The 24,772-nt window shown below is 41.8% G+C and overlaps 1 protein-coding gene across 2 annotated transcripts in view; it reads left to right on the plus strand.

Moving 5' to 3' along the window:
- Positions 1 to 24,772, plus strand: part of GRK3 (G protein-coupled receptor kinase 3) — a 301,737-nt gene that overhangs the window by 264,719 nt on the left and 12,246 nt on the right. For both annotated transcript variants that reach the window (XM_056529119.1, XM_056529110.1), the window contains exons 12-13: positions 7,084 to 7,178; positions 16,108 to 16,215. In XM_056529119.1, coding sequence (XP_056385094.1) covers positions 7,084 to 7,178; positions 16,108 to 16,215 — 203 coding nt within the window. The remainder of the gene's footprint in view (positions 1 to 7,083; positions 7,179 to 16,107; positions 16,216 to 24,772) is intronic.

Genomic DNA, 24,772 nt, shown 5'->3' on the forward strand with positions numbered 1-24,772 from the left:
ATTCTCGTCTAGGTGTGGCGGGCAGCGATCGTGCTCTTGACGGGAGCCAGGAGGTGAGTAGTTGCCTAGCAACATCTGAAGGGCCACAATTTGGAGATCAATGTGCAGTGGTCTCTAAATTGTGGCCATCCAGATATTGCATAACTACATAATTGGTAAGGGACCTCCATCACTGCTCACATCACAGTTCCCCCGCTCTGCTCGGACTTTAACCCTCACACCACCTCCCCGATCTGCTATTGGTCAGTCGCTTTGGACCGATCAATAGCCGAGATAGGAGTGAGGTGGTAAGGGTGCCACCCCTCCCATCACTTCAGGGTAATCGAAGCTGTCTTGGACAGCCCCGAACACCCTTATTTACCAGGTCACCGGAGACCCATATAACCTGGAATCGACGCAAATCTCCGCTCTGAATTGACCAACATGGGGGCCTCCCAGGCATTGGCACGGGATGCCTGCTGAACGATTTCAGCAGGCATCCCATTCTGTTGATCGCCCGATTACTGGTGGTGAACGGAAACGCTGAGGGCGTACAGGTATGCCCTTGGTCCTAGACTGGTTAATGATTTAATCTAAAACTCCACTTGCAGAATTCTACAAGAGTAGATCTCAATTTGCGGCCGCCGCCAAAATCCTTTTTCCCCTCCTTCTCAATTTCCCCTGGATGAAGATGTACATGCTACAATGTTATTTCTCCTGTATGTCCCTCCTCACATCATTTTCTCTCAAAGCTGCTGTGCAATGAACGCTGAATTAAGGCCTCTGTAAAACCCATCTGCATCTCTGCTTCCCTGTATGAACCCGTGCATCTCTGCTTCCCTGTATGAACCCCATGCATCTCTGCTTCCCTGTATGAACCCCGTGCATCTCTGCTTCCCTGTATGAACCCCGTGCATCTCTGCTTCCCTGTATGAACCCCGTGCATCTCTGCCTCCCTGTATGAACCCTGTGCATCTCTGCCTCCCTGTATGAACCCCGTGCATCTCTGCTTCCCTGTATGAATCCTGTGCATCTCTGCTTCCCTGTATGAACCCTGTGCTTTTCTGCTTCCCTGTATGAACCCAGTGCATTTCTGCTTCCCTGTATGATTCCCGTGCATTTCTGCTTCCCTGTATGGACCCTGTGCATTTCTACGTCCCTGTATGAACCCCATGCATTTCTGCTTCCCTGTATGAACCCTGTGCATTTCTGCTTCCCTGTATGGACCCCGTGCATTTCTGCTTCCCTGTATGATTCCTGTGCATTTCTGCTTCCCTGTATGGACCCCGTGCATTTCTGCTTCCCTGTATGAACCCCATGCATCTCTGCTTCCCTGTAGGAATCCTGTGCATTTCTGCTTCCCTGTATGAACCCCTGCATTTCTGCTTCCTTGTATGAACCCGTGCATTTCTGTTTCTGTATGAACCCCGTGCATTTCTGCTTCCCTGTATGAACCCCGTGCATTTCTGCTTCCCTGTATGAACCCCATGCATCTCTGCTTCCCTGTAGGAATCCTGTGCATTTCTGCTTCCCTGTATGAACCCCGTGCATTTCTGCTTCCTTGTATGAACCCGTGCATTTCTATGTTTCTGTATGAACCCCGTGCATTTCTGCTTCCCTGTATGAACCCCGTGCATTTCTGCATCCCTGTATGAACCCTGTGCATTTCTGCTTCCCTGTATGAACCCCTGCATTTCTGCTCCCCTGTATGAACCCCGTGCATTTCTACCTCCCTGTATGAACGCTGACATAGATATGCACAGGGTTCATACAGGGATCTTCATGTCCTGTACAAACCTCATGCATTTCTATGTCCTCTTTATGAGGCCAATGAACACCCCATGAAAAAAAAGAAACCAGTCCATGCAGTTCGTCCTCCCCCTTGCAGTCCCAGGAAACCTGCGTTATACACAGCACACTAATAGAACTCAGCCCTGGTTGTGATACACTGGCATACACACACAAAAGGTACTACAACTCCCAGCATGTGTCATTCAAGAGTCTTCAGTCTGTTTTATAACACCAGCATGTTGCCTCTGTAATCTCCTGGGGGTTGTAGTTCACCACACCTCTATAGGGGCATATACAACAGGGACTACAAATCCCAACATGTTGTGTCAGGAGTCTTCAGTCTGTGGTATAACACCAGCAGCTGCCTCTGTAGTCTCCTGGGGGTTGTAGTTCACAAACACCTCTATTGTCTCACAGTAGTCTCCTAGGGGTTGTAGTTCACAAACACCGCTACAGGGCATACATCAGTTTTTCCCAACCAGGGTTGCATCCAGGTGTTCCGGAACTACAACTCCCAGCATTCCCTTGTTGGGAAACACTAGCATATCCACAGATAACAGGACTACAACTCCCAGCATGTGTCATTCAGGAGTCCCGTCCCCCCCACCACCTCCTTCACACATAGAAATCATCCCCAGTCCGAGATTTATTCCCCAGCCCCTGCTTTCTCCCATGCAGACCTGTGTCCTCTGGGAGGGGGAGATGAGGGGGCGTGGCTTCTTTCTCCCGTGTAGACCTGCGTCCTCTGGGAGGGAAAAATTAGGGGGCGTGGCTTCTTTCTCCCATGCAGACCTGCGTCCTCTGCTCTGCCTTCGCTCCACCTAGTTCTAGCTTCGGAGAGCTGAGGGGAGGAGCGGTCGCAAGTCGGCAGGGGTCGCAAATTTCCACCTCACACCGGGTGCTGCACAAAGATCGTGGTGGGTCCCATCTGTGGGACCCCCATGATCAGACATCGTATCCCCTATCCTTTAGGGGTGAAATACCTCATTAATGAAACTTGATCAAGAGTTCTCTGGACATCAGACTACTCTGAATATTTATCTTCTAACAAGACAATGACATTAAGCACACATCTAAGACAACACAGGAGTGGTTTAGGGACAACAATAAATGTCCTTGAGTGGACCAGCCAGAGCCCTGATTTGAACCCAATTGAGTATCTCTGGAGAGACCTAAAAATGGCTTCCACCAGCAGTATCCATCCAACCTGACAGAGCTTTAGAGGAGTTGAAGAGAAGAAAATCCACAAATCCAGGTATCAAACCTTGTGGCATCATACCGCAGAAGGCTAGGGGCTGTAATCGCTGCCAAAGGGGCTTCAACTAAGTCCTGAGTAAAGGGTCTGAATACTTATGTCAATGCAATATTTTAGTTCTTCCTTTTCAGTCAACAAGCAAAGATTTTTTTAACATTCTGTGTTCATTTTGTCGTTATGATGATGGGGTGTTTTTATTTTTTTAAAAAAAAAGCACTGTATCTGTACAAAGATAAAAATAAAGGAAATTACATATGGGCAGGATAGATTGACCAGGTGATCTTTTTCTGGCAAAAATGATTTGTTAGCACAAGTGTATATATACCATTGGCAATACAAGACTGTAATAACCAAAAGACTTGACAGGGGGCATCCATGCTTTACAAACAACTGGAATAAAATCAGGTATAACATTTACACCAGGTGTAGCGTAGACCAATAATAGGTCAAATGTTGTTTAGTTCAGCATGTATTGGAGGTTGAATAAATGTCTTAATAACTTTACAGAAGAGGACAGCTATGAAGAACTTCTTTTTTAACGATAAACTGAGCTTTTACAAAACACTTGTATTTACCAGAGGTGTTTTATGGAGCTCTGTACAATTCTAACATGACAGTCCAAATTGGCATCCATCATATATCCTTCATTGCTCGCCATTGGTTACCAGATTGTACTTATGCAAGTCCTTCTGGAAATACTGGAACACCAACTCTGTATAAGACGACCATTTATTCTACATATTAAAGGGAACATCACTTTCTTCCTGCGTGTACTATGGGTCATGAGGGCAGTCTCTGGAGGCTTCTCCCTGGCCTGCTGGCCTGGATTGATCTCTTCTTCTTGATTCAAACCAAGAGATCTATCATTCAAGGTTGGTTGAGCAGGGAGAAGCTCCCAGGGACCAGCCCGATGACTTGTGGTTTAGGTAGCATGATAGTGATGACAGGTTCCCTTTAACAAAAAAATTGTCTACTTTAAATTCAGAAGTTATTCTTTAAAATAATTTGGATGATAGCTACTAGTCTAGAAGATGTTATTCAAGAAGCTTGCACCACATGTCTATTATTCTGGCCATTACTGTCTTGTGTGGCCTTAAAGTAAAGGGCTGATGTTCATTTTCATTGACAAGAATCACACAAGCCATGTGACCTCCTCCAGAACTCTTAAAGGGGTACTCCGGTGGGAAACTTTTTTTTATTTAAATCAACTGGTGGCAGAAAGTTAAACAGATTTGTAACTTACTTCACTTAAAAAATCTTAATCCTTCCAGTACTTATTAGCTGCTGAATATTACAGAGGAAATTCTTTTCTTTTTAGAACACCGATCTCTCTGCTGACATCATGACCACAGTGCTCTCTGCTGACATCTTTGTATTTTAAGAACTGTCCAGAGCAGCATATGTTTGCTATGGGGATTTTCTCCTACTCTGGACAGTTCTTAAAATGGACAGAGATGTCAGCAGAGAGCACTGAGCTCGTGATTCAGCAGAGAGCTCTGTGTTCCAAAAAGAAAACCATTTCCTCTGTAGTATTCAGCAGCTAAGAAGTACTGGAAGGATTAAGATTTTTTAATAGAAGTCATTTACAAATCTGTTTAACTTTCTGCCACCAGTTGATTTAAATAAAAAAAAGTTTTCCACAGGAGTACCCCTTTAAGCTTTTCTCTTTCTAAGACAGTTTAAGGCTAAATAGCCTCTTTATCCTAGCATGCAAAACCTAGTGTTGCCAGTCTAAAGCGGGATAAAGCGGCACTGATCATCTGGGTCACAAAACTTTTTCCCTCAGAATTAGGTGACTTGTGTAACGAAAGAGTCCTTTTCGAATTTTAAAGTAAAGCTATTTTATTCAGTTGGTTCCATTCCCCACTCCATTACATCACAATCATAAAGAAAGGAGAAACCTTCATTATGAGGGAAACTTGCTGCTTGGAAAGCTTTTAATCCTTCTAGCGGGAGGGAAAATATTCACACTTGAATAGGATTCCATCAGGACTGCTCCGGTCTACATATCTTCAGTCACCTAAAAGCATTTATTCATGGAAGCCACACGAAAGCTTTTCACTCATTTTCAGATCGCTTCATTTTGCATTGTTCTCTTTTTACAAATAGTGCATTAAATGTGTTATCTCTTCTTATGGATGGATGTTTATGTTCTTAATACCAAATATTCTGTCACAGATTTTTGTTTCCATCATATCTGTGTATACCAGCCAACTTCTTTGAGAGCGCCACTGTTTCAGTAAACCAAGAAGCTTTCACTGTATGATGATATTGATGTTATCAGAAATTGTTTGTGTATATATACAGTGATCCCTCAACATACAATAGTTACAACATACAATGGTCTTTTCTGGACCATTGTAAGTTGAAACCAGACTCAACATACAATGTTACAGACAGTCCAGATCTGTGAAACTTGTCAATGGCCGGAAGAACTGACCAATCAGAATGGGCATTCACTGGTAAAACCCCTGTATTACTGAAGCGTATGCTCTGACTGATGTCTGGTAGCACCCCCTACAGTACAGGGAGGTATTACATGTTCTGTATACTTTTTTAGGACACTGCGTGTACTGGACAGGACCCTGAAGAAGCTCCTGTCCTCTATATAGACCAGTGTTTCCCAAGCAGGGTGCCCCCAGCTGTTGCAAAACTACAACTCCCAGCATGCCCGGACAGCCTTTGGCTGTCCGGGCATGCTGGGCGTTGTAGTTTTGCAACAGCTGGAGGCTTCATGCTTGGGAAACACTGACATACAGTGATTTACAGCTGCCAGCACCTCTTTTTTAATTTTATATGTAAGGATTTGCTTTATCTGTATAGTTATCTACTTATTTTTCTTTAATTCAAATTTTTTTGGATGACATTTTGGTGCCTTTAGAACCAATTACCAGGTTTCCATAGACTTCTGGTCCCAACATACGATGGTTTCAACATACAATGGTCGTCCCGGAACCAATTAATATTGTAACTGGAGATGAGCGAACTTACAGTAAATCCGATTCGTCACGAACTTCTCGGCTCGGCGGTTGCTGACTTTTCCTGCATAAATTAGTTCAGCTTTCAGATGCTCCCGTGGGCTGGAAAAGGTGGATACAGTCCTAGGAGACTCTTTCCTAGGACTGTATCCACCTTTTCCAGCCCACCGGAGCACCGGAAAACTAAGTCAGCAACCGCCGAGCTGAGAAGTTTGTGACGAATCGAATTTACTGTAAGTTCGCTCATCTCTCATTGTAACTTGAGGGACCACTGTATGTGTGTGTGTGTGTGTATGTATATATATATATATATATATATATATATATATATATATATAGTTTATTTCTTTTTTTCAGAGCTTTGCAAACACAGACTGTCTATAGAACAGCAATAAAATACATGCTGGTCAGATTTTCCAGACAGATGCATAAAACATGCAGGTTATAGTGTGATCCTGCTTGTAAAGTGTACCATTCAAAAAATAAATAAATAGGTATATATATATATACCTTCACACTCAATAAGTTGGCGATAATCTCAAGTGACCACTTGGTTAGTTGATGTGTCGTAACACTGTACATGCCATGCTCGGAGTTACAACAGTGTATTGTGTTGTAGAGAAGAAACACCAGCTTGTATGAAACTTTTTGTTAATGTCCACTGTCATTATGGCCTAGCGACATGTCAAAAGTTTCGATCAGCGGGGTTCTGACCATTCAGACCTCCGCTGATCAGCATAATGAGCCAGGAGAAGTCTGCGCTCAGCGAGTTCTCTTTCTACTCTGTGTCATGTAATGGAGACAAACTCTGCATGTAAGTCTATGAGAGTGTTTCGATCACGTTGGGGGGTGGATGGCTGGGAGTGGAGTTGGGTAAGAGGCAGGGAGAGGATCGTGCAGCAGTCTGGACTTCTCCCGGCTGGTTCTCCTGATTGGGGGAGGTCTGAACACTCAGACCCCTGACAATTAAAACTTTTGACATGTCAAAAGTTTTGCATAATGACAGATTCTTTTTAATTGGGCTGTATATGACTGAATGTCTTGAATTAACGTTACTTATTTGACTCCCTATGTTTTCAGCCAGCAAATATTCTATTAGATGAACATGGACATGTGAGGATATCAGACTTGGGACTCGCTTGTGATTTTTCCAAGAAGAAGCCACATGCTAGTGTGTAAGTATAGTACCTTTATAGGATCTTGGGCTATACTCAGATTACGGTCATTGTCTCTATTGTTCTGCACCTCCAATAATGAAGGTTCTGAATCTCTTACATACTCGACACCATTGGCTCCATTCACCCTAATTATTATAAAGCATTACTATCGTTTCACAAAACTTTGGCATTTCACAGAGACTGATTGTTTCAATGAGCAGGGATAAGCACTTGGCTAAGTGCTTCTCCCCATGTTTTGCTGCAGAAGACAGGCTGTTACTTACTATAGAATCCATCTCCTGCAACAAGGTGGAATGAGTAGCGCTTAACGGAGAGCTTCTCCCCGCTGGTTCTAACAATTGGTGGGGGTCTGGACCCCAATCAAATTTGTTGATATGTATCTGTGACCTGTCAAAAGTTTTAGAAATTAAAGGGGTATTCCAGGCAAAAACTTTTTTTTATATATCAACTGGCTCCGGAAAGTTAAACAGATTTGTAAATTACTTCTATTAAAAAATATTAATCCTTCCAATAGTTATTAGCTTCTGAAGTTTTCTGTCTAACTGCTCAATGATGATGTCACGTCTCGGGAGCTGTGCATGATGGGAGAATATCCCTTGCATGATGGGAAAATATCCCCATAGGAGCTGGACAGCTCCCGGGACGTGAGTCATCAGAAAGCAGTTAGACAGAAAACAGCAATTCAACTTCAGAAGCTAATAACTATTGGAAGGATTAAGATTTTTTAATAGAAGTAATTTACAAATCTGTTTAACTTTCCGGAGCCAGTTGATATATAAAAAAAAGTTTTTGCCTGGAATACCCCTTTAACACTTTAATAGGTTTCAGTCAGGGTGCTTGAAATGCCATAAGACAACATCTTTTTTTGTCCTTGTTTTTTTATGGAATCTGCAATGGAAGACATTAATTTGACTTGAATGTGAACAACGTTGTATATGACAGGATTAAGTTTTCTGAAAATGTGCAATACATAAAAAACTGATGAATGTAAAACCCAAGAATTGGACCTGCCTATGTATTTGTGGTGTTATTGTAGTATTATTTCATATCTTGGATATTGTTGCCATGACTTACTGAACTGGACCTGTATGTAAATTAAAACTGAAGTTCCAATCCAGTTTCTTTAGTCTTATGGTTGCTTTTTGTTGAAAATTGTATATATATATTTTTTAAGAATATAGTATTTCCCCAGATGTCAAGGAAAACCTATGCTGTATGACATAAGATTTTACATATGCATGATAAACATTGTTGCATATAGACATTAAATGACAGGGGGCGTCTAGATTGTCTGCCTTCCTGTGTATTACACCATCAGTATATCCCTGCTAATATTAGCTGCCCAGGTTATATTCAGTATTCTATATCAGCAGATAGAAAGATGGAAAACAGTCTAGCAATGATGGGTCTTTTAAATATGAGAAAACACTTTCCATAAATGCAGATGAATAAATGATCCAGTACAATGCATAGGTAGGATCATCATGTTCACATCAGGTAATTGTCCTCGTACAATATGAGCGTTACAACAGCTCCTTCATTAGGGCCTGGTAGAAGCATTGAAGCGCTGCCCCGGAATCTCAGCTTTATAAAGACAGGCCCTACAACAATCGCTGCTGCCTTTAAATAGTACTAATAATTATGACTCATCCAGTGGGATTCATTGTGGCAATTTCAACCTGAACAATAGATGCGCTCTTACACTACTGTTAGCGTTCAGGTTCATTGTATTAGTGCACTTTTGAGAAACATTTTGATCTTTATTTGTATTGTATCATCCAAAGATAAGACATTCCTTATTTTGCCACTGTTTTCTATATCTTTAACCCCTTAAGGACCACGGGTTTTTCCCTTTTTGCACTTTCATTTTTTCCTCCTCACCTTATAAAAATCATAACCCTTTCAATTTGGCACCTAAAAATCCATGTGATGGCTTACTTTTTGCGCCACCAATTCTACTTTGCAGTGACATCAGTCATTTTACCCAAAAATCTACAGCGAAATGGGTAAAAAAATCATAGTGCAACGAAATTGAAAAAAAAAACGCCATTTTGTAACTTTTGGGGGCTTCCGTTTCTATTTTTCGGTAAAAATGACACATTATCTTTATTCTATAGGTCCATACGATTAAAATGATACCCTACTTATATAGGTTTGATTTTGTCGTACTTCTGTATACTGTATAGTTATGTATCATAACTACATGCAGAAAAATGTATAAGTTTAAAATTGTCATCTTCTAACCCCTATAACTTTTTTATTTTTCCACATATGGGGCGGTAGGAGGGCTCATTTTTTGCGCCGTGATCTGAAGTTTTTAGTGGTACCATTTTTATATTGATCAGACTTTTTGATCGCTTTTTATTCATTTTTTCATGATATAAAAAGCGACCAAAAATACATTATTTTGGACTTTGGAATTTTTTTGCGCGTACGCCATTGACCGAGCGGTTTAATTAATGATATATTTTTATAGTTCGGACATTTACCACATATGTTTATTTTTATTTACATGGTGTTTTTTTTATGGGAAAAGGGGGGGTGATTTGAACTTTTATTAAGGAAAGGGTTAAATCACATTTATTAACTTTTTTTTTTTACACTTTTTTTTTGCGGTGTTATAGCTCCTATAGGGACCTATAACACTTCACACACCGATCTTTTACCCTGATCCCTGCAAAGCCGTAGCTTTGCAGTGATCAGGGTTATCGGCAGTCGATTGCTCAAGCCTGAATCTCCGGCTTGGAGCAATCAATCGCCGAGGGGATACGCCGGAGGCAGGTAAGAGGACCTCCGCTCATGTCCCAGCTGATCGGGACACCACATTTTCACTGCGGTGGTCCCGATCAGCCCCGCTGAGCAGCCGGGAAGGTTTTACTTTCGGTTTAGACGCGGTGTTCAACTTTGAACGCCGTGTCTAAAGGGTTAATAGCGTGCGGCACCGTGATCGCTGCCGCACGCTATTAGCCCCGGGTCCCGGCATCAGATACATGCCGGGACCGACCCGATATGACGCGGGGTCACCACGTGACCCCGTGTGATATCGCGGGAGCCGGCCAAGGACGTAAATATACGTCCTTCGTCATTAAGGGTTAACTGCTTGTTTGGCATTTCACATATGGACCCTATATTGGTTATTCTGTACTGTAATTAAAGTGTACCTGTCATCACTGAGCCAAAAAAAACAACACTGCAGCCATACTTGGTAATGGTCGCTGATCATGTCCTGCCTTTTTTTTTTCCCTGTGCTGAAGACACCCTTTATCTCCTGTATAGGCTTCTGCTGTTCTCCTAAACATTGTGGGTGTTCCCAGGCAATGATGATGCCGTCCCTCACTGCTGCAAATTTCCTGCCTCTTAGTTGCCAGGTTGACAGCAGCATCCAATCAGCTGCAGTCTCCCCCCTACAGCTTTCCTCTCTGTTCAGCTCGGAGATACACAGAGCAGAGGGAAACACAACTACATACACATCTCTATTGCTCTCTCTTTCTCTCTCACTCACACACACACAAACACCCAGCTGTTGTGGACACATACACACACTCAGCTCTGCTAAACAAACAAACACACACTCAGCTCTGCTAAACATACACACACTAAGCTCTTTTCAACACACACACACACAGCTTAGCCCTTCACACAAAGCCCTACACATACCCTTAGCTCTGCAGAACACACACAGCTTACTACTGAAGCCCTATACACAAAGCCATACACACTCAGCTGTGATGGACACACACACATTCAGCTCTGCCGAACACACACACACACACATAAACACACAGCTTCAGTATATGTCTTCATCTATCGTTCCCTCCCTTCCCCCATCCCTACAGCATTATGAAGAGAGTTGTCTGTGTAGGAGAGGGCACACACTGCTGACAGCCATTGCCTCTTGGTCTGCTCTCCCAACTCTATCAGTGAGAACAGAGCCGGTAGCTTTGCCTCCTCACACTGACTCACGCTATGCCCTTCAGAGTGATTGAAAGGCCAGCACAGGGCTTAGCCCGCCCCCACTTCCTGTATTCTGACTGAGCTAGAGAATTGCCTCAGTCGGTTTGCAGAGGGACAGGGGAAGAGGATATGGGGACCCCTAATGGCCAGTGTTTTAGGGGGGTTTTCAAAGGTAAAATGGCAACAACAACAAAAAATACAAGTATATTGAAGATTCACTTACAGGTGAAACTCGAAAAATTGAAATATCGTGCAAAGTTCATTTATTTCAGTAATGCAACTTAAAAGGTTATAAGGTTATAAGCAGCGGTGCCTGAAAGATACATATCTACCTCCCATTTTTTTTAATACAAAGGAAAAAGAAAGACCAAGGAGTCATTTATATACAAAATATTTAGGAATATATTTATTTATGAACACTAAAATCAGCAAAAATGTAAACTGAGGAGTCCCACATCAAGAAAGAGCAGAAAAGTGCATCACCTGGACCGCAACAATAAAGCAATAGTGTACTGTGTAATATATATATTACACAGTCATGGCCATAAATGTTGGCACCCCTGAAATTTTTCAAGAAATTGGAGTGTTTCTCACAAAAAAGGATTGCAGTAGCACATGTTTTGCTATACACATGTTTATTCCTTTTGTGTATATTGGAACTAAACCAAAAAAAGGGAGGAAGAAAGCAAATTGGACATAATGTCACACCAAACTCCAAAAAGGGGCTGGACAAAATTATTGGCACTCTTAACTTAATATTTGGTTACACACTCTTTGGAAAAAATAACTGAAATCAGTTGCTTCCTATAACCATCAATAAGCTTCTTACACCTCTCAGCCGGAATGTTGGACCACTCTTGCTTTGCAAACTGCTCCAGGTCTCTCTTATTGGAAGTGCACATTTTCTCAACAACAATTTTAAGATCTCTCCACAGGTGTTCAATGGGATTTAGATCTGGACTCATTGCTGTCCACTTCAGAACTCTACAGCGCTTTGTTACCATCCATTTCTGGGTGCTTTTTGACATATCTTTGGGGTCCTTGTCCTGCTGGAAGACCCAAGATCTCGGACACAAACCCAGCTTTCTGACACTGGGCTGTACAGTGCGACTCAAAATCCATTGGTAATCCTCAGATTTCATGATGCCTTGCACACATTCAAGGCACCCAGTGCCAGAGGCAGCAAAACAACCCCAAAACATCATTGAACCTCCACCATATTTCACTGTAGGTACCGTGTTCTTTTCTTTGTAGGTCTCATTCCATTTTTGGTAAACAGTAGAATGATGTGCTTTACCAAAAAGCTCTATCTGGGTCTCATCTGTCCACAAGACATTTTCCCAGAAGGATTTTGGCAAAATGTAGTCTTGCTTTTTTATGTCTCTGTGTCAGCAGTAGGGTCATTCTGGGGGTCCTGCCATAGCGTTTCAGTTCATTTAAATGTGGACGGATAGTTTGTGCTGACAATGATGCTCTCTGAGTCTGCAGGACAGCTTGAATATCTTTGGAACTTTGATTGGGGCTGCTTATCCACCGTCTGGACTATCCTGTGTTGACACCTTTCATAAATTTTTCTCTTTTGTCAAGGCCCAGGGAGATTAGCTACAGTGCCATGGATTGCAAACTACTTGATAATGTTGCGCACTGTGGACAAAGGCAAATCTAGATCTCTGGAGATGGACTTGTAACCTTTAGATTGTTGATATTTTTCCACAATTTTGGTTCTAAAGTCCTCAGACAGAGGACACACAAGCACACAATGCAAAGACTAAGTGAACTTCTCTCCTTTTTATCTGCTTTCAGGTGGGATTTTTTTATATTGTCCACACCTGTTGCTTGCCCCAGGGGAGTTTAAAGGAGCATCACATGCTTGAAACAAGCTTATTTATCCACAATTTTGAAAGGGTGCCAATAATTTACATTACATAAGTTACATTATGTCCAATTTGCTTTATATTCCTCCCTTTTTTGGTTTAGTTCCAATACACACAAAGGGAATAAACATGTGTTTAGTAAAACATGTGTTACTGCAATCCTTTTCTGTGAGAAGTACTTCATTTTCTTGAAAAATATCAAGGGTGCCAACTTTTACGGCCATGACTGTATATACTGCTATTTTCACCATTGTTTTAGTGTTGAGGTCCCAGTAATGCTACTCTCTGTTTTTTCTTAATGTGTGACCCCCTCCTTTTTTAATTTGTGCTAACATAATTTTTTGTGAATAAAGATATTCCCATTTGTATAGAAGTTACTCCTTGATTTTTCTTCTTTGGTTGTGTTCAGTACACATTGTAGCATGGTTAGAGGCCACTATTCAGTTAATGTCATGTTACAAATGTGACACTCTGTAATGAATCATTTTTTATTTACACTCCCTTTATAATAGTAATTTACCAGTTCTCCAGGCTATATGTTAGCTATATGTCCAGGAAGAGCCATGTATTAAAAAAACAAATAAAACAAAATATAGGTTCAGTGGTGATTACTTTTGCCCTTTGCCATGGACGGAGAGACAAGAATACTGCTTACTCCAATCATTTAACTACATCTTAATTGAGGCCTCTTGGAGATTATCGGTATTCCTTAATCCAGAAAGCACAGTAACTAGGTCCTCTGAGATTATAGATATAAAGCCGAATTAACAGCACAAGATGTGCTCTAATTTCCTAGTGTCTCTTACAGATCAGGACTGGGCAGCCGGACTATGATGTCTATCACACGTGCACAGTAACTATATGATATCTCCTTATACCCTGCGTGTCCATGAATATTTAAGCATGCAGCAATTTTCCTAGTATAGTAACATTTCCCTACATTCTAATGGATCTAGTGTATATACACTGCTCAAAAAAATAAAGGGAACACTAAGATAACACATCCTAGATCTGAATGAATGAACTAATTGTATGAAATATTTTCGTCTTTACATAGTTGAATTTGCGGACAACAAAATCACACAGAAATTATCAATGGAAATCAAATTTATAAACCCATGGAGGTATAGATATGGAGTCACACTCAAAATCAAAGTGGAAAACCACACTACAGGCTGATCCAACTTTGATGTAAGGTCCTTAAAACAATTCAAAATGAGGCTCAGTAGTGTGTGTCCTCCGTGTGCCCGTATGACCTCCCTACAATGCTTGGGCATGCTCCCGATGAGGTATTGTGTGTGGCCTCCACGTGCCCGTTTGACCTCCGCCAACTTCTGGAGAGTCTGTGGTGCAACGTGGCGTTGGTGGATGGAGTGAAACATGATGTCCCAGATGTGCCCAATCGGAATAATATTTAAAAAAACAACAAAAAACGTGGTCTCAAATGGCTGGAGGTGCTCAACCCCAAATGCGGTTGTGCATTTATACTGGGGGAGCAGATCCTGCCCTTGTAGTCCGTTGCTAGGGGCGATCCCCAGCATAAAAATGCATACAATGGAGGATGCCTGCAGCGGACTACAAGTGCCACAATAGAATCCTACACCAGATAGACGGTGTGGATGTGTAACAATTAGAATAATACAATACAGGAATATGGGTACACTACTGTGTTAGATGTATACAATGGCATTGGCTATCCCTCAACACTGATGTTAAAATTTAGACATTCGCCAGTATATCCTCATATGAAGGACATACCAGAGCCCGCACACCAATGCCAAGGTTTCTCAAAATGGTGCGGGACCTAACGCTAACCCTACCTGTGCGTGATAAGCAAAACAGGGGCCAGTGGGCAATTACGGCAGCATTCGGTTGACTCACAGCCTCCTCCCAGGTACCCTCCAGCATGACTGAGCACACATACAATGGGAGGGGGAGGCAGGCTGCAAGCCCCACCTGAGTTGGCCTCACAGGTGCTACCCTAATGCTGCCTGGAAGATATTCAAGGCACATTAACTATGGAGTTATATACTGGCGAATGTCTCAATTTTAACATCAGTGTTGAGGGATAGCCAATATCATTGTATACATCTAACACAGTAGTGCACCCATATTCCTGTATTGTATTATTTCAATCGGAATGTCTGGGGAACGGGCGGGACAGTCCATAGCATCAATGCCTTCCTCTTGCAGGAACTGCTGACACACTCCAGCCACATGAGGTCTAGGCTTGTCTTGCATTAGGAGGAACCCAGGGCCAACCGCACCAGCATATGATCTCACAAGGGGTCTGAGGATCTCATCTTGGTACCTAATGGCAGCCAGGCTACCTCTGGCAAGCACATGGAGGGCTGTGCAGCCCCCCAAAGAAATGCCACCCCACACCATCCCTGACCCACCACCAAACCAGTCATGCTGGAGGATGTTACAGGCAGCAGAACGTTCTCCACAGCATCTCCAGACTCTGTTACATCTGTCACACGTGCTTAGTGTGAACCTGCTTTCATCTGTCAAGAGAACAGGGCACCAGTGGCGAATTTGCCAATCTTAGTGTTCTTTGGCAAATGCCAAACATCCTGCACGGTGTTGAGCTGTTGGCACAACCCCCAAGTGTGATTGACTTGGAGTTACATTGTGTTGTTTAAGTGTTCCCTTTATTTTTTTTCAGCAGTGTAGTTGAAAACCCTAGTTTATTACATGGTAAGTGCAGTCGTCCTCCAGATCTGCTATAGATTTCCTGCAACCGATTTTAAGTGCATTGATTTATTTTGGTACAGAAACAATGCACATTTTCTGCAATTGATCTGCAGCAGGTAAACATTACTTTGATTCTTCTTTCTAGTGACACTTGAATAGAAAAGTAATGCTTTCATTGTGAGCCAAGCAACAACACCAGGGTTAATTTGCCACCCCTCAAACTGGAGTTCTAGAGAATTTTGTGATATGCCAAATTGTGAAAACTTGGGCCTCATAACAACCCACTGTGCAGGCTGCTAAGTCATTGATATATAAATATGTGCACCCATGGCTAAATTGTGTAACATCAATTTCAAATGTAATGTAAAAGATTTTAAGTGTCTTATCTTTTGAATTCCCAGAGGAACACACGGGTACATGGCGCCAGAAGTGCTGCAGAAGGGCACAGCATATGACAGCAGTGCAGACTGGTTTTCCCTAGGATGTATGCTCTTCAAACTTCTGAGAGGGTAAGATGTTTTCGAATGGAAGATATCTAAAATCCTTATATTACAGTTCAATAAAAGAACATGAGAAATTCTGTTAAATATATTTAACTCTCGGTTAGTAATTTACACTCTTTGACAATAGTAGCTTTGTGCCTTGCTTAAGAACAAATAGATTGCATCCCCAACATTAAATACACCAAACGAAATGACTGTCCTATGTAACATACTTTTTAGCCAGAAGTCTGTGACAATAGCGCATATTATTTCACCTACAAATACAAATTAAAATTAGTATTCAAGATATGAACAGAAATTCTGGCGCCAAATTCTGACACAACCCGACAAAACAGGTTGGGTTTACAATAGTAAATCAGGGACATTTTGTTAAATTATATATTCAGTAATTTCTTGGTTACAGCTTTTTTCTGGGAATGTTGGTGAAGACCAGAATGGCCACCATTAGGAGTGGTCACCCTGTCCAGAAACAAATGTAACTGAGAAACAGTTCAAGGAATAATGTTTTTTGTTGATTATAAACACAAAATGTAAAAAAATCCCGGCCCCAAATGGTGAGCGCTTCAGATCAGAACATTTACCGTATTCAGTACGATCAGAAGTGATAAAACACAAGACACGCAGGGCTTCTATTGTATAGTGATTTTCCTACCATAAATTGTGTTGGAGCTGAAAGATTCACAGGTAGTCGACAGTCATGTAAAATGGTCAGCACATTACGGGAACCATCTCTCCAAAGTACTCAGGCAAAATCTCCCTACTTGGAAATATATTGTCTTGGAAAAAAAAAATAAGAGCTGCGTATCTTAAATTTTGTACTCTGCATTCATTTGGAATGAATGGTTCTGTTTTGTATCAATACAAACATACTTATGTGGTAGGAAATGTCATTTTCATCTGCAACAAGGTATAAAGTGCAACATGGAACAAAACCCATCATGCGGAAGGTGTATCTCTAGTGTGCTTTAATACACAATGAAATATGCAGTACTTCACAGAAAGAGATTTGACTGCGTATATCTAGAGTGGAATTAATGTTTAATGGCTGTTAATGTGGTCGTTCTGCTGTGTGGTCTCCATACAGCTATGATTTTATAGGGCATTATGTCAAAAGCAACGTGCAGCTAAGAAAGTTCAGGCTTTGACGTTGCGACCAAACGGTCAGGTTGTTATTTGGTTGTCTACACAATAGCCATTAAAAGACCTGGTCTTCTTCTCTCCATGTAGGAAGATTTTGTCTTCCTGATGCTATTATTCTGTGTAGATGAAGCAATCCTTCCATTAAGTATTGCACCTATGTTTCTACTGTCTAATTTTATATAGACGCCGAATCCGTTCTCCTTCTTGGGAACACAGGTTGAGCACTCAAGTTCAGGGTGGTCTTCTATAAGTAACGTGAACGTTATGATCCCCTCTTTTAAATTTAGTATACCAGCCTACAAGCATTAACCCCTTAAGGACTCAGCCCATTTGGGCCTTAAAGACTACCTGTCATCAACTAAACTTTCCCTGATCCCCCTCCCCATCTGTCCTTTACTCTAACTATCCCTATCCCTGTGTTTATTGAGGTTTAAAACGCTGTGGAAATACCTTTTTTTTTATCCCTATTCATTAGCTCAGGAGCACTGTCTTTCTGAGGGGTGGAAGGAGACGGGTCCCGGCAGGCATGATGTCACATGAAGCCTGGCCGGGACTCTGCTTCTGCCAGTCTTCCTGTATGCTGCTCTCCCACTGCAGCAGTGTTTCCCAACCAGGGTACCTCCAGCTGTTGCAAAACTACAACTCCCAGCATGCCCAGACAGCCAACTGCTTTGTCTCTCTGCACTAAAAAGTCAATGCTGAGAACCAGGGGCGGTGGGAGCAATTACAGAGGCAGTAATTAAGATGAATGTCAGGGGGGGGGGGGGGGGCACAGAGCAGGGAGTGCAGTGAGATAATACAATGTATAAGATAACGTGTGGTGAGGGGCAGGGAGAACACAGAGCAGGGGGGAGGGGGAGGTGACTGGCCTCTGTTATATGAGAGGCATGTGCAGGCTTGTAGCTCACAGTGCTGCTCCAGGCTGGGAGCGAGTCCTGAGCTGAGAGTACTGAATTTCATTTGGAAGGACCAGTGCCCTTTCAGCATTAGTCCTAAAAGCTGTACACTTACTATGAAAAGCATAGGAAGCTGCCTGCAGACCAGGCATGGAAGAGAGACCCCTAGTGGCCAAAAGTATAAAATGAAAAAACTGGTATAAATATTAATATTTTTTAATGAAGATATATTACAATATGTCTTCATTAATGATTATGAACAACATATTAAAAGTTTTTGTTGATGACAGGTACTCTTTAAGGACTCAGACAATTTTATTTTTAAGTTTTCGTTTTTTCCTCCTCGCCTTTTATATTTTCATCCACAGACTAGTATGAGGGCTTGTTTTTTGTGCGACCAGTTGTCTGTTGTAATGCCCTCACTCACTTTACCATAAAATGTATGGCACAACCAAAAAATACTATTTGTGTGGGGAAATGAAAAAGAAAACCGCAATTTTGCTAATTTTGGAAGGTTTCGTTTTCATGCCGTACAATTTACGGTAAAAATGACGTGTTCTTTATTCTTTGGGTCAATATGATTAAAATGATACCCATGATAACATACTTTTCTATTACTGTTGCGCTTAAAAAAAAAATCGCAAACTTTTTAACCAAATTAGTACGTTTAACATCCCCCTATTTTGAAGACCTATAACTTTTTAATTTTTCCGTATAAGCGGCGGTATGAGGGCTAATTCGTGATCTGTACTTTTTATTGATACCATATTTGCTTATATAACACTTTTAATCCATTTATTATACATTTTTTTGGAATAAAATGTTATAAAAAAGCTATTTTGGACTTTTTTTTTTTACTTTCACGCTGTTCACCCTACGGTATCATTTACATTTTATTTTAATTGTTCAGATATTTACGCATGCGGCGATACCAAATATGTATATAAAATATTTTTTTAACATTTTTTGGGGGTGAAATAGCGAAAATGGGACAATTTACGTTTTTATTGGGGGAGGGGTTTTTCTTTTTTTCATAACATTTTTAAACTTTTATTACTTTTATTTTTTACACTTTAATAGTCCCCATAGGGGAATATTTATAGCAATTATTTGATTGCTAATACTGTTCAGTGCAATGTATAGGACATAGCACTGATCAGTGTTATCGGTCATCTTCTGCTCTGGTCTGCGGGAAGGCAGATCAGAGCAGAAGACGTCGGGTAGACAGCGGAGCCAGGTGAGGGGACCTCCGGCCGCCATGCTGGATGATCGGATCGCCCTGGCAGCGCAGCGGGCAATCCGATCATTCATTTTAGTGACTGCGATTCTGCAGATGCCGTGATCTGGATTGATCACAGCATCTGAGGGGTCAATGGCGGACATCCACGGGATCGCGGATGTCCGCCATTACGGGCGGGTCCCTGGCTGCGATCAGCAGCCGGGACCTGCCGCGCATGATCCGGGCATAGCTCTGATGATCGCGGTTATGCTTAGGACATAAATGTACATCCTGGTGCGTTAAGTACCAGCTCACCAGGACGTACATTTACGTCCTGTGTCATTAAGGGGTTAAAAATGAAAGTAACTCTTTAATGTAGGGTTACATTAAAGCAGAGTGTCCGAGGAGAGCATGTCTTTGCATTTACTAGCTTGCTTTTTAACACCCCCACCCACGCACCGATTCTTGTGCCTCCATTCAACATCTCTGTGGTACTAGTTAGGGGGCTTTTTTTCCTAATATTATTGGTATTGGAGCTCTCATTCTTAATATTGATTACAGACTGACCAATATTTTTGACACCAAAATTTAATACTGTATTTTATTGCTTCTATAGATTTATTTAGAGGAGAACTCCAGAATATAAAAATTGTCCCCCATACTGCCGGCAGTAAAAAAATAAAGATGTACATACCTTCCTCCGCTCCCCCGGGGCCCCCGGTAACCGGCTCCAGTCTCCGCCACGATCCTCTTCCTGGTTGCTGGTGGTCGGTGAGTCATACTGCGCTCAGCCAATCACCGGCCGCAGTAATGTCACGGCTCGACCAGCGATAGGCTGAGCGACAGTGTGATGTTTTCACACTGCCGCTCAGAGTTCTCACACTGCCGCTCAGCCTATCGCCGGCCAAATTGGGACTTCACTGCGGCCGGTGATTGGCTGAACGCAGTATGACTCACCGACCACCAGCAACCAGGAAGAGGATCGCGGCGGAGACTGGAGCCGGTTACCGGAGGCCCCGGGGGAGTGGAGGAAGGTATGTACATCTTTATTTTTTTACTGCTGGCAGTATGGGGGACAATTTTTATATTATGGAGTACTCCTTTAATTGCTTCTAATTATTTCAGTGTTTTTTCTGGCTATATAGGTTTCTGTTGATGACATTTCCATTTTAAGCTAAATTAAATTCTTATCAACCTTTGAAAGCCCAAGATGATAACATTTTAAAGAGATGGAGCAAATCTCTAGTTGTTTGACATTATTGGACAGGTCTCTGTATTCCACCTACCACAATGACCCCCATGTTACACCCCACTGGGCTCACGGTCCATACATCTTACTGTCAGGGGCCTGGCCTGTGCACATTCCACTCTCCTATCACACTGTGGAAGAGACTAGCAGCTGCTGGGGCTTTCTTTTTTCTCTTAAAATTCATTGTCCTCATAATTTTTGTTTAATCCTCAGACCGTATCGTTTTGCCATAGATAAAACAACAGACTTGTACAAAGCTTTGCTGCTCATTTAAAGCGGCTCAGAAACCTAATTTAGGAATGACTGCATTTTTTTTCATTGATGTGTCTGCCGAATCCAAGCTTTGTTAAACCAGAGGAAGCTTTGTAATAGAAATAGTCTTCTCTGGCAGCAGGATAAATTATGTTGGCATCCAGGCATAAAGGGCTTTTACCCAATAGTACAGAATAAATTAAAAACAAACCTAGCAGGACCAATCCACTGATGAATGTGATGAAGGGAGCAACTCTTAGATTAGACAGTCTCCGACCTATTATGTATGAAACAATATGTAGTACAAATGCTTAAAGGGGTATTCCCATCTCATAAACTAACGTGGCTTATCGCCAGGATATGCCATCACTTTATGATCATTGGGGGTATTAGAGGTGAGAATAAATGGGGCCAGCTGTTTCCTGCTAAACTGGATGGCTGGAAGTGGAAACGCTAAAGGGGAGACAGCACCACACTAGCGATGTGTCAATCTTTATTTTCCAAGATGTCAGACGTCTGATGATAGTGATGACTTATTTTAGTGTTACATGATCAATATATATGAGATGGGAAAAAAGCCTTAAAGGGGAACTCCGGTGGAAACAAGTGGAAAACAAATGCTTTCAAATCAACTGGTGCCAAAAAGTTAAACAGATTTGTATATTACTTCCATTTCAAAATTTTTATCCTTCCAGTACTTATCAGCTGCTTTATACTACTGGGGAAAATTGTGCAGTTCTTTCCAGTGCTCTCTGCTGACACCTCTGTCCGTGTCAGGAACTGTCCAGATAAGAAGCATATCCTCATAGAAAACCTTTCCTGCTCTGGACAGTTCCTGACACAGACAGAGGTGTCTGATTAATAGGGCACGGGTCCGAAACTCATTGGGCTTGTTATTGCTGCTTTGCCAACCAACAGTGTCCTGTGTTGACTGTCTTTCCATACCATTTTGAGAAACGGGAGTTTACAGGTAGTAACACACATTTCATGCTATATATGGGTTTACTAGTGACATAATAGGTAGGAGGTAAGGTAAGGTAGTAAGACTAGTATTTGGACAAATCTGCCACGTGTAAATGCACTATTGAACCCCCATTGAGATCAGATTGTTGTTGGGGGGGGGGGGGGATAGTGAAATGGATTCCCCACTTATTTTATGTTGTTATGTACTGTCCAGTAAATATATAAATATAAGATGGCATCTTTTACAGTATCTATAGCAGTGGTCTCCAACCTGCAGACCTCCAGATGTTGGCCGTTGGCTGTCCGGGCATGCTGGGAGTTGTAATTTTGCAACATCTGGAGGTCTGCAGGTTGAAGACCACTGATCTATAGGATGGCATCTTTTCAGCACACTGCCCAGTATTAAACGATCTATCTCAGCAACATTGTTAGCGCCTGTCAGATGGAGACAGCCATTTGTTTGTTTTAACACAACTTTCCACCTGAATTGAATGAATTCATGAGCACCACGGTAACCTCAGACAGCTACTGAGCAAATCCATTGTCGTTCACGCCTGAGCAACCACAGGGAGTGTGTCCAAAAGGGCAGGACTCCCCTACAGCATGTGCTAGTCATGTGTGGATTCTCCTGTTCACTTCGAATGCAACCTTTTGCTTCAAAATAAAAATCTGAATTTGATAGATAAAACTATATCTAAACCATTGCAGTATAAGATACTTCTTGACCTTCTTTTTGGTTTAATGCCCTTTCTTCCTTTTAATAATTTGACCCTCTTTCACATTAAAGGGAGTTTGTATATTGACTCGTGGTATAGGGAAAAGTATGCTATTCATGTTTCTTAAAGGTGTACAATACTAAAAGCAATGTAGTAGAATAGGATTTACTTTCCTAATGCCTAATATGCATCTTATACACATTTTAGTGATCTCTGACTACAGCAGCATGTACAACAAACTACTGTGCATGTTTTCTACCATTTTTATACACTATTGATCAAAATATGACCACCAGACGGCTAGATTTCCCACCCAATACCCAAGTATTAAAACGAGAGATGAGCGAACTTACAGTAAATTTGATTCGTCACGAACTTCTCGGCTCGGCAGTTGATGACTTTTCCTGCATAAATTAGTTCAGCCTTCAGGTGCTCCGGTGGGCTGGAAAAGGTGGATACATTCCTAGGAAAGAGTCTCCTAGGACTGTATCCACCTTTTCCAGCCCACCGGAGCACCGGAAAGCTGAACTAATTTATGCAGGAAAAGTTATCAACTGCCGAGCCGAGAAGTTCGTGACGAATCGAATTTACTGTAAGTTCGCTCATCTCTAATTAAAACATAACTTTTAACTTATGCCTTTTCAAGGGTTAAAAATCTCAACCCACTGGTCTCATCGGTGTGTACAAATCAAAGCAGCATCATAGCATGCGGCTACAATAGTACATGTACGCAATTGTATTGAGGTGTTGTGTACATGTACCATTGCATGCTGCAGCATACAATACAAGGCTTGCAATATACTATTGAGTGGGAGGGAAATCTATGGTTCTAACCTTGCACCCAAAGGTTTATTTGTAACAAATATGTTTTCCTATCACATGACTTCTACTCTTATAAGTCTTTTAGATAAGTGGAAGTCACATTACAGGAAGTCAGTGCACTGAAATCTTAGATTACAAAATGTTCCATTGCTATAGTAGTTGGATTAAGAAAGAGAGAAATGTAAGATGTATCATAGAAGTGTCATTATATTGATGCATGCATTCATGCTCAAATGAGAACGCTGGGGCAGCGTGCTGGTCTGTGGTTAGTATTGTTGCTGTGCAGCGCTGAGGTTCTGGGTTTGAACCCAACAACATGCAACACAAGCATGGTGTCTGTATGTTCTCTCCTTGTCTGTGTGCATTCTTACATTTTTCACCGAGTTTATTAAAGGGAATCTATCAGATGTAGATCGTGCTCATAGTGTCAAAGATGCAGAGCTGAGCCGCTACGTGCATGCATGCCTCCTCCCTCCCACACCCTTCCCTGCAGGAAGGCAAGCCCTGTACATCAATCAAGGCGGGGCTGGAGGAGGTGTACATTCTGCAGTTCAGCACAACCTTTTAACTTTCTATGCCTTCAAATATAATGAATTAGCCATGCTATGCTGCAGCTCTAGGAGACCTCTAAGCGCCATATTTGACAGGCTGCACTCTATATTGCAGGACCACTCCTGACAGAATTGCAGTTTTTTGTTTTCCTCTTTTCCAAAAGTGGTCACCTCGTGCCACTCCCTTTCTGGCAATGTTGGACCAAGAGTTAAAGGGGTTATCCAGGGAAAAACTTTTTTTTATATATCAACTGGCTCCAGAAAGTTAACCAGATTTGTAAATTACTTCTATTAAAAAATCTTAATCCTTTCAGTACTTATGACCTTCTGAAGTTTGTTCTTTTCTGTCTAAGTCCTCTCTGATGACACCTGCCTCGGGAAACGCCAGGCTTAGAAGAGGTTTTCTATGGGGATTTACTTCTAAACTGGGCGGTTCCCATGACAGGTGTCATCAGAGAGGACTTAGATAGAAAAGAACAAACTTTAGTTCAGAAGGTCATAAGTACTGAAAGGATTAAGATTTTTTAATAGAAGTCATTTACAAATCTGGTTAACTTTCTGGAGCCAGTTGATATATAAAAAAAAGTTTTTTCCTGGATAACCCTTTTAAGATAAGGAAGGGAACATCTGTACTGATAGGTTTATTGGCTTCCTTGACATTGACCTTAGTGTGAGGGTCTGCATTAGGGTATTCAGATTGTGGGGCAAGGAGCCCTGTGAGTGGTTACAATCTCTGTACAGCATAGTAGAAATAG

The sequence above is a fragment of the Hyla sarda genome, chromosome 1 (genome assembly GCF_029499605.1).
Source record: "Hyla sarda isolate aHylSar1 chromosome 1, aHylSar1.hap1, whole genome shotgun sequence".
Classification (NCBI taxonomy): Eukaryota; Metazoa; Chordata; class Amphibia; order Anura; family Hylidae; genus Hyla; species Hyla sarda.